The sequence below is a fragment of the Tachypleus tridentatus genome, chromosome 10, assembly GCF_004210375.1.
Source record: "Tachypleus tridentatus isolate NWPU-2018 chromosome 10, ASM421037v1, whole genome shotgun sequence".
In the NCBI taxonomy this organism is placed as follows: domain Eukaryota; kingdom Metazoa; phylum Arthropoda; class Merostomata; order Xiphosura; family Limulidae; genus Tachypleus; species Tachypleus tridentatus.
The window spans coordinates 27,900,501-27,910,710 of NC_134834.1; the positions used below are offsets into that span (position 1 = coordinate 27,900,501).

At 38.2% G+C, this 10,210-nt stretch overlaps 1 protein-coding gene across 2 annotated transcripts; it reads right to left on the minus strand.

The window, feature by feature from the left end:
* Positions 1-2,741: 2,741 nt before the first annotated feature.
* LOC143228943 (uncharacterized) lies at positions 2,742-8,707 on the minus strand. Of its 2 annotated transcripts, none has more exons than XM_076460445.1 (2): positions 8,457-8,707; positions 2,742-5,222 (listed from the first exon to the last, which is right to left on the minus strand). In XM_076460445.1, the coding sequence occupies exon 2, from the start codon at positions 5,122-5,124 to the stop codon at positions 4,570-4,572; it is 555 nt and encodes a 184-aa protein (XP_076316560.1). In that variant the 5' UTR covers positions 5,125-5,222; positions 8,457-8,707; the 3' UTR covers positions 2,742-4,569. The 2 variants fall into 2 exon arrangements, with proteins under 2 accessions (XP_076316560.1, XP_076316559.1); XM_076460444.1 differs by lacking the exon at positions 8,457-8,707 and adding an exon at positions 5,836-6,354.
* Positions 8,708-10,210: the final 1,503 nt, after the last annotated feature.

The window sequence follows — 10,210 nt, forward strand, 5'->3', positions numbered from 1 at the left end:
AAAACAACAACAAAAATATTAATTGTAAGAAAATTTTGATGAGAACTCTATTTTGAAATATGATATTAATTAAAAACTTAAGAAAGATAAACTTTGTTTCATGAAAATAATTTTTTATATTATATTGCTTTTTGTTAATGGTAAAGTAAATTATATAACAAAGTTATTCAAATAGATTTTTATAGGGAAGTGCTAGTTGTGCCCCGCTGATTCAGCGGTAAGTCTACGGATTTATAATGCTACAATTAGGGGTTCGATTCCTCTCTATGAACTCAGCAGATCGTCCAATGTGGCTTTGCTATAAATAAAACACACACTCAAGTGCTAGTTGTTTTAAACAATTTTATTGTGTATTCAGTATATATATATATATTTATAAATATGGATATATATTTATTTATATGGAAATCTTAAGTGTTTAAAAATAAAATTCGGTTTTGAATTGTTATTTTTCTGATTTTTTTTTTTAGAACTGAGAGGTTTTCAGTGAAGATTTGAAAACTAAAGGAACAAGAATTGAAGGTTTATTTCATATATGTTTTTAATTACTTTTTCTGAGAGAAGATGGCGCAGCCAAGTAAATAACGTACCTGAACTCAAGCTCCGAGGGTTCATGGTTCGACACCCATTATCATGAAATCAATCCCTTCACTTTTGGATAGTGGCCAGGTTTGACTAGGGTTTTTTTTTCTGGATTTGTAGTAATAGAAGTTACCACTTCCTGTGTATTTTCTTTGGCACGTTGAACAGTTTGTTGAAATATTGCTTACTTTGCTGCATGTTTAGTTGCTTTGCAGTTTACTTTACGGTGACCAAACGTTCCACATGCAAAGTAGATATTTTGTTTTTCTCTTTCATAACCTGGAAGAACGGTCAGCATCAAATAAACAATAGAAGGAGTAGTACAGCTCTGCCTGCTCACTGGATGCTTGTGCTACATTGCTAGGACATGTGCGAGGCTGGTCAGTTCTTCGTATGGCTGAACTCTGTTGTGATGGAGGTTCCTATGCATGATGGCCTGCATGAAGTACAGCAGGTTTCTTCCTCTCCTCTGAATAGTTTGAAACTATCACTACATGTCTTGTCGCAACAGAAACTTTCTTTATTAATGTGTTTCCGCAGAACGTTCCCGAATAAATTTATCCACCAAGATGTCTTTTCGATCCAAAAACAGGTATGCCTTCACATGCAAATGCTACATGTCGTCATTACAACGAAATAGGCCTCCGATGATGCGCTTCTTCAAAACTTTGAACTCAGCCTCATGAATTGCCCAAGTATCAGTAAAAATGAGTAATGACTGTCTCACAGATTCACAGTTGTATCCCACTGAGGTGCTTAACTGATTCTAGGTTTGTAATGTCCAAACTTCAGATCGGTCTTTGGGCAGCCTGTACTAGAGACGAACCATTTCAGAGAGTTATCTGCCTGAAACACTTCAGGAAACAATTAGGATCTCCTTTTACTATACCACCCAAAGCCGTGCACGTAATTTCTCTTTCTTAATTCGTAGAAAGCCCATGGTTATGACCAAAGCTTCTCCTCCACGAATTCTAGGCCAACACCTCGCTAAGGTATTATCGACATCACGAGTACAAGTGTGCTGGGCGTCCTCAGGGTCCTGGCCCTTAGATAAGTGGTCAAATTCTGGTCTCACATGGCCAAATGATGAGTTACTCTCGACATCTCATCCATCGTTTTTGCTTGAGCCAGTGATCATTGACCATACTAGCAGTTTACCTCCTTGCTTGAGAAGCTCTATATGTTACTATTCTTATAATTAACTCTACTCTAACTCACGTTCCAGTGAAGTAAATCTTATTGGCGAACACAATCCACAAACTGCACATCCACTTTTCTATCATCGTGCATTTTTGGCCAGGACTAAAGTCAGGCTACTTGAGTTAGTGAAAGTATGGGGACCATAGAGACTAACCCATCCAGTCTCCCACTTATCAAGCAGCATACAATTGCGATGACTCTCAGTCATTTATACATCCTTGGTACTAAAGCCATTCTTTATAGGAAAAGTTTGGTCGTCTGATCAGAGTTCACCAGACACTGTTTGCTCTCCTTTTTAAGTCACTGGCCACAATGAGAAGAAAAAGTAATGGACCCTTGCAGCATCGGTCAAATATTCGAGACATGATAGTTATCTTGCACAAAATATTTTTTCTCTCTGACTAACTTATTTATATCTCTTGTTCATGAGTTCTTTAGTATGGAAGCAGTTAAACCTAAATACACTAGAGTTTATACATATACATGGAAGACGAGACACAAAAACACTAAAATAAGATATCTCGTAGTTATGACCCCAACATTTTCTCCTTCCTATTTGATTGATTGTTTGGAATAAAGCACAAAACTACACAATGGGCTATCTGTGTTCTGCCCATCATAGGTATTGAAACTCGGTTTCTAGCAGTGTGAGTCTGAGGACATACCGCTGTGCAACTAGAGGGCGCTTCCTATCTACTCTGTGGTATTTTCAGATAGAACTGATTTCCTCCTTACTAAATTCATCAAGATATTTACTATGAAATAATACTGTACTCTCTTAACTGACTTAGAAATAATACTGTACTCTCTTAACTGATTTAGAAATAATACTGTACTCTCTTAACTGATTTAGAAATAATACTGTACTCTCTTAACTGATTTAAAAATAATACTGTACTCTCTTAACTGATTTAGAAATAATACTGTACTCTCTTAACTGATTTAGAAAGACAACTGCACAATCAGAAACCCAATATTTATTTAAATAAATACAGTGAAAATATACTTTATTTGCCATAATGAACAATCACATTTCTGATGAGTTAGATATGAAGTTGTTCTAACATTTTCAGAGGATTTCATTACCAAGATTAATTTTGTTGATGTCGTGTTCAACATTGGACAAATCTCACGTTACTCACCTGTTTAACGTAGGATTAGCTCAGACCGATTAGCATTACCCACGTGATCGGATGTTCCCAATGAAACATAATAAAATATTTGTTTGCTTTGTTTGTTTTGAATTTCGCACTAAGCTACTCGAGGGCTATCTGTGCTAGCCGTCCCTAATTTAGTACTGTAACACTAGAGGGAAGGCAGCTAGTTATCACCACCCACCGTCAACTCTTGGGCTACTCTTTTACAAACTAATAGTGGGATTGACCGTCACATTATAACGCACCCACGGCTGAAAGGGCGAGCATGTTTGGTGCGACCGGGATTCGAACCCGCGACCCTCGGATTACGAGTCGAACGCCTTAACAACTTTGGCCATGCCAAGCCAAACATAATAAAATTCATTATCTTAAAATATAGCGTGACGGTCAGTAGAAATAATAAATGCCTAACTTTACTGTGCGTTCAATGTGTTATGTGGAATCTACATCCATAAATAATAAAATTTGAACATATTCTATAAGATATAAGCAGATAGAAAACAGTATATACCACACAGATCTGCCTCCCATTTTGATAACCAGAAACTTAAAAAGTTAATTACTACTAACTTGTGCCTATTACTTTCTTTATCCTTTGTTTTCACTTATGTTTCCAAATAGTTCTCATTATATCACAAAAGGAAAATAGATATCCTTACCACAATTTTCATCTTTAATTCCGACTAAAAAGTAGTGTCAAAAACGTAACTTTCGTTAAACGGTTTTACTAAACATCGTTCACTGTAATAAAGACGTCGGCCGAGAGCACATATAAACATCTATGACAATTTTTTTTCTTTTTTTTGGAATTTCGCACAAAGCTACTCGAGGGCTATCTGTGCTAGCCGTCCCTAATTTAGCAGTGTAAGACTAGAGGGAAGGCAGCTAGTCATTACCACCCACCGCCAACTCTTGGGCTACTCTTTTAGCAACTAAAAGTGGGATTGACCGTCACATTATAACGCCCCCACGGCTGGGAGGGCGAGCATGTTTAGCGCGACGCGGGCGCGAACCCGCGACTCTCGTATTACGAGTCGCGCGCCTTACGCGCTTGGCCATGCCGGGCCCGTTTATGACAAATTCTGGTATTGAATGAACAGTGTCTTAGTTACTAAAACGTAGCAAACGAAGGATAGATCTGAAATACGTGCACACCTCTGATTTATACCTAATTAAGCGGAATGTCAAGAAACGTATCTACAGTCTAATGTGATTTTTATTACACTGATGTAAGTTAAGCGTATTAATTGCAATATCTTTCGAGCTTTTAGTGCTTAGAACCGTAAAATAAGAGGAAATCCTGTACATCCAAGAATAAGGTCTATGAAAATATCGCGCACTATGTATAGGATGACATTACAGTGAGGTTAACTGAGAGGTTCATATGCATTATGTGACTGTTTTTAAAAGTCACGTAGTGCAGGCAAAAATCATTCGTGTCAGGAAGAGACAAAATAAGTGGAATGAAACATACACAGTGTTTACTGTGCTTATAGTACAGCACGCGTTAACAGATTTACATGTTGATTATAGGCTAAAGTTTTCTTAAATTTAGGAAACAATTGGATTTTCTCCCTACTTTCACCAGTTTGTATTTCATCAAAAGTTTTTTATATTAGCGTATTAAAGCTTACAGAAACTGTTCCTGTGGTGTTTCTATGTCAACACAAATGTCTTCAAGTGCTGTCTGACGACACTGCTCTTCTTTTGCTATATTCTCAGCAACTGGATTTTCTGGTTCCTTTCCGTTTTCATGATAAACACTAACGTTGTTCAAGGGTGAATCCGGATCAACAGTCTCTGTTAAGTAAGGAGCTAAGGAAACGGCGAAGTTTATTGTTGACATCACAGATGCTACCAAGGTTTCTAGAGACTGTCTTTTCTGGTCAGCACTCAACTTCTCCTTTTTTAGTAACTGGACCAGTTTTTTATCTAAAGTGCCGTTCAAAAAGTCTGGTTGAACTGTAATTTCTTCTTGTTTCGTGTTAGCCTCCACTTCTGGTTGTTCTTTACCAGATGGCTGCTCCTGTGCAGTCAGTTTGGGTTTTTGACGACTGTATTCTTTTTCACGCTTGTCTGTTTTGGGCGCACCGTGCAGACAACAGGCCCAAATAATCACGGCAAACAAAATTGAGAAAATAGCGGCGAGAATCAGAACAATAAATATACCTTCTACGTCAGCCATTACAGTCTTTCATATTTTAACGCGCGTAAACACTTGGTATTAACAACTTGAAATTCAAGCGTTATCCAGTGTGTATCCAATTTTTACTGCACAGCTCTCTGAAAATAAAACAAGAATATTTTAAAGTATTCTAATATATATATATATAAACGTATTATTATGAACATATTAAAAGTTATGACGATACATACATAGCCTTTTGTGTATTCAAAGAGACATTGAAACAGCGAAAAATATTAAATTTCAATAACTTATGTGAATAAAGAGGGTTGAAATTATAAAACGTTGACGTTCTCTTATAGCAAAGCTATATCGGGCTATACGTTGCGTCCATAGAGAATAGAACCCCCTGATTTCAGCGTTGTAAACCTGCGAATATTATAATTATAAAAAAATGAACAAACAATAAATAATTTGTTTTATTTCATTTACACGAAGTAAAAAAGTATAGGATAAAACGTTATAAGCTTGCCACGAACAAAAACTATGCACTTCTTCAAAGCGTTATTCAAGGTATCATTTCGAATTCATATAACCCTATCTAGAAAACTGTTTTACCTGTTCCAGAATATCGTATGTCTTAATTCTAAATCATTGATATTTTAGCGGAAAGATATTGCTATAAACTTAAGATTTTCCTAACTTTTCATTGGTTTAAACAACTGCTCAATACGTTAATGTGTGATTAAATAACTATGTATTTTGTCTCACCTGCTTTAAGATTTTTGACCAACATGGAATTACCAGTAAACGATACAAATAGGACGAGATAAATGGCAAAACGGACACCTCAGCGCGTGACTGTTTTCGTTATGTTAAATGTTATTGCCACAACATTTCGAAAAGGACGTGTCTTTAGTGACGCATGACATTGTTTCCGTTCTTTACTGAAACCAATAAAATACTGCTATTTTGCAAAATGTTTTATTTGCTGGTCTGTCGATATCCGCTAAAGTATAAAAAAAGTGTTTGTATCTTTCACACAGTAGTATAACAAGGACTTCGAATGTTAGATGAGGATTAGTAAATACATGTGAGTGGGTGAGGATTAAATAGGGATTGTTTCTTTCTTTGAAGTTTGTTTGAATTTGGTTTGAATTTCGCGCAAAGCTACGCGAGGGTTATCTACGCTAGCCGTCCCTAATTCAGCAATGTAAAATAATGTAACAGGGAAGGCAGCTAGTCATCATCACCTACCGTCAACTCTTGAACTACTCTTTTACCAACGAATAGTGGAATTGATCGTCACATTATAACGCCCCCACGTCTGAAAGGGCGAGCATATTTGATGCGACAGAGATTCAAACCTGCGAACCTCAGACTATCGAACGTCTTAACCCCCCTGGCCATGCCAGGCCCATTATAATACTTCGAGCTTATTGCTGGAACACCATCGAGACTGGAAAATCTTAGATTTAGTGTGCATATAAATTAATAATTAAGTAAGTTTGTTTGAAGTTAAGCTCAAAGCTACACAATGGGTTATCCGTGTTCTGTCCACCACGGGTATCGAAATCCGGTTTCTAGCGTTGTAAATCTTCAGACATGCCGCTGTGCCACTGGGGGAAAATAAGTAAGTATTTTGAAAGAATAATAAAACTATAAATATTTCACCATGTTATTGTATAACATAAAAAACAAGAAAAAACTATTTTATACATTCCAAGAATAACATTTCAAAATTACAGTGTAAAAAACAACAAAGCAACAACTTATAGTAAAAAGGAAATACAACCAGGTGTTACTTAATCTGGAACAAAGATATTAATTGTTAATATTTTCCAAGAGTGATATCTTTGGTCTCTGAAACTATTTCAAGATCTTGATTAGGGCTAATGAGTGATCTATCCTTTACGTTATCCAGCTCTGTGTTCTAACTCTTCGTCAGAGAAACACTCTTTGAGTTACTGGGTGTGCTATAAGAGTGATGATCTGAACACACAAGCGTTGTCCAAGAGCTGTCTTCCCTCTTGCAACAGAATGTTGAATAACACATACTGATTATGCTCCATCAAGTCTTTGTCTGCTTGATCCTGGACTGTGCAGTGCTGATGATCAGTTTTAGTGCTCCATGATTAGATAAGGTTGAAAAGGTACAAAACAATCTGTTTCAAACTGGATGTATCTCTTCAGTCCTCATCAGGGACGTATTATACGTCACAATCTTCATCATCGTTAGAGAACACCAACAATATGTAGAAACATAATTTTTAGTCTAAGGTCTTGCTGTGTAAAGACCATACATTCCGTTAATACTGTCGATGTCCTTTTTCAATTGAGACATTCCAGCTCCACAGCGATCTTACGAGACATCAGCCAAACAAAGCAATGGTTCCTCAACTGTCGAACCTCACTGGTACAGTGATATGCCTACGGAATTACAACCCTAAAAACCGGGTTTCGATACCCATGGTTGACAGAGCACGAATAGCCCATTGTGAAGCTTTGTGCTTGATTTAAAACAAGAAAAATCCTCAAGAGACAGTCATGATTGGAGACATGTTATACAGTCACCACCGATATCATTCATCAATACCAGATCTCAGAAGGAATACACATTTGTTGCTACTAGGATCTGTGAAGATTAGTCTGGTCAGAAAATGTAGGGATTGGGTAAATAAAGTGTGAAAGCAAAGGAAGAGCAGTATTTCAGACCATTATGACCAGTCACTCACGATTCCTGCACCAAAGATAGCAAAAAAGCTGGTTCGGCAATTTAATTTCTCATAGAACAGTAACATTCTGCATAAAGCCAGCGGAACATTCAAGCTTCCTAAAAGCAGACAAAAAATGGAGTTAGAAATCGTAAAAGAAATGAACCAAAAAATGAATAATGGCAGCTAATATTGTATGAACAAAGAAACTTTACTACTATGATGTGTAGTTACAAGAAGCAAAAGATGGCTAATCAAAAGGGTGGTTTCAAGTATAAAATTACTGGTAACATCAGTGAGGCCCCGGTATGGCCAAGCGTGTTAAGGCGAGCGACTCGTAATCTGAGGGTTACGTGTTCGCATCCCCGTCGCGCCAAACATGCTCGCCCTTTCAGCCGTGGGGACGTTATAATGTGACGGTCAATCCCACTATTCGTTAGTAAAAAAGTAGCTCAAGAGTTGGCGGTGAGTGGTGATGACTAACTGCCTTCCCTCTAGTCTTACACTACTAAATTAGGGACGGCTAGCAAAGATAGCCCTCGAGTAGCTTTGCACGAAATTCAAAAAACAAAACAAACAAACATCAGTGAGGAAACTATCTCATATCTACATGTCAGTATATGCTGGAACCACGCTTGGTTTCAGTGTGGAGGAGTACTGTCCTGTTGGAAGTCATACCTTGTTTAAAGTCTTCCAACTGAAGCACGGTTTATTTTTCTGGGTTTCAGTGTGGAGGAGTACCGTCCTGTTGGAAGCGATACCTTGTTGAAAGTCTTCCAACTGAAGCACTATTTATTTTTCTGGGTTTCAGTGTGAAGGAGTACCGCCCTGTTGGAAGTCTTCCAACTGAAGCACTGTTTATTTTTCTGGGTTTCAGTGTGAAGGAGTACCGCCCTGTTGGAAGTCTTCCAACTGAAGCACTGTTTATTTTTTCTGAGTTTCAGTGTGGAGGAGTACAGTCCTGTTGGAAGTCATACCTTGTTGAAAGTCTTCCAACTGAAGCACTGTTTATTTTTCTGGGTTTCAGTGTGAAGGAGTACCGCCCTGTTGGAAGTCTTCCAACTGAAGCACTGTTTATTTTTCTGGGTTTCAGTGTGAAGGAGTACCGCCCTGTTGAAAGTCTTCCAACTGAAGCACTGTTTATTTTCTGGGTTTCAGTGTGAAGGAGTACCGCCCTGTTGAAAGTCTTCCAACTGAAGCACTGTTTATTTTTCTGGGTTTCAGTGTGAAGGAGTACCGCCCTGTTGAAAGTCTTCCAACTGAAGCACTGTTTATTTTTCTGAGTTTCAGTGTGAAGGAGTACCGCCCTGTTGAAAGTCTTCCAACTGAAGCACTGTTTATTTTTCTGGGTTTCAGTGTGAAGGAGTACCGCCCTGTTGGAAGTCTTCCAACTGAAGCACTGTTTATTTTTCTGAGTTTCAGTGTGGAGGAGTACATTCCTGTTGGAAGCGATACCTTGTTGAAAGTCTTCCAACTGAAGCACTATTTATTTTTCTGGGTTTCAGTGTGAAGGAGTACCGCCCTGTTGGAAGTCTTCCAACTGAAGCACTGTTTATTTTTCTGGGTTTCAGTGTGAAGGAGTACCGCCCTGTTGGAAGTCTTCCAACTGAAGCACTGTTTATTTTTCTGGGTTTCAGTGTGAAGGAGTACCGCCCTGTTGAAAGTCTTCCAACTGAAGCACTGTTTATTTTTCTGGGTTTCAGTGTGAAGGAGTACCGCCCTGTTGGAAGTCTTCCAACTGAAGCACTGTTTATTTTTCTGAGTTTCAGTGTGGAGGAGTACCGTCCTGTTGGAAGCGATACCTTGTTGAAAGTCTTCCAACTGAAGCACTATTTATTTTTCTGGGTTTCAGTGTGAAGGAGTACCGCCCTGTTGGAAGTCTTCCAACTGAAGCACTGTTTATTTTTCTGGGTTTCAGTGTGAAGGAGTACCGCCCTGTTGGAAGTCTTCCAACTGAAGCACTGTTTATTTTTCTGAGTTTCAGTGTGGAGGAGTACAGTCCTGTTGGAAGTCACACCTTGTTGAAAGTCTTCCAACTGAAGCACTGTTTATTTTTCTGGGTTTCAGTGTGGAGGAGTACAGTCCTGTTGGAAGTCATACCTTGTTGAAAGTCTTCCAACTGAAGCACTGTTTATTTTTCTGGGTTTCAGTGTGGAGGAGTACAGTCCTGTTGGAAGTCATATCTTGTTGAAAGTCTTCCAACTGAAGCACTGTTTATTTTTCTGGGTTTCAGTGTGGAGGAGTACAGTCCTGTTGGAAGTCATACCTTCTTGAAAGTCTTTTAACTGAAGCACTGTTTATTTTTCTGGGTTTCAGTTTGGAAGAGTACAGTTCTGTTGGAAGTCATACCTTGTTGAAAGTCTTCCAACTGAAGCACTGTTTATTTTTCTGGGTTTCATTGTGGAGGAGTACAGTCCTGTTGGAAGTCATAC

What these genes read in the sequence shown, in the direction of transcription:
- LOC143228943 (XM_076460445.1), bottom strand. Translation starts at nt 5,124, where the DNA reads ATGGCTGACGTAGAAGGTATATTTATTGTTCTGATTCTCGCCGCTATT.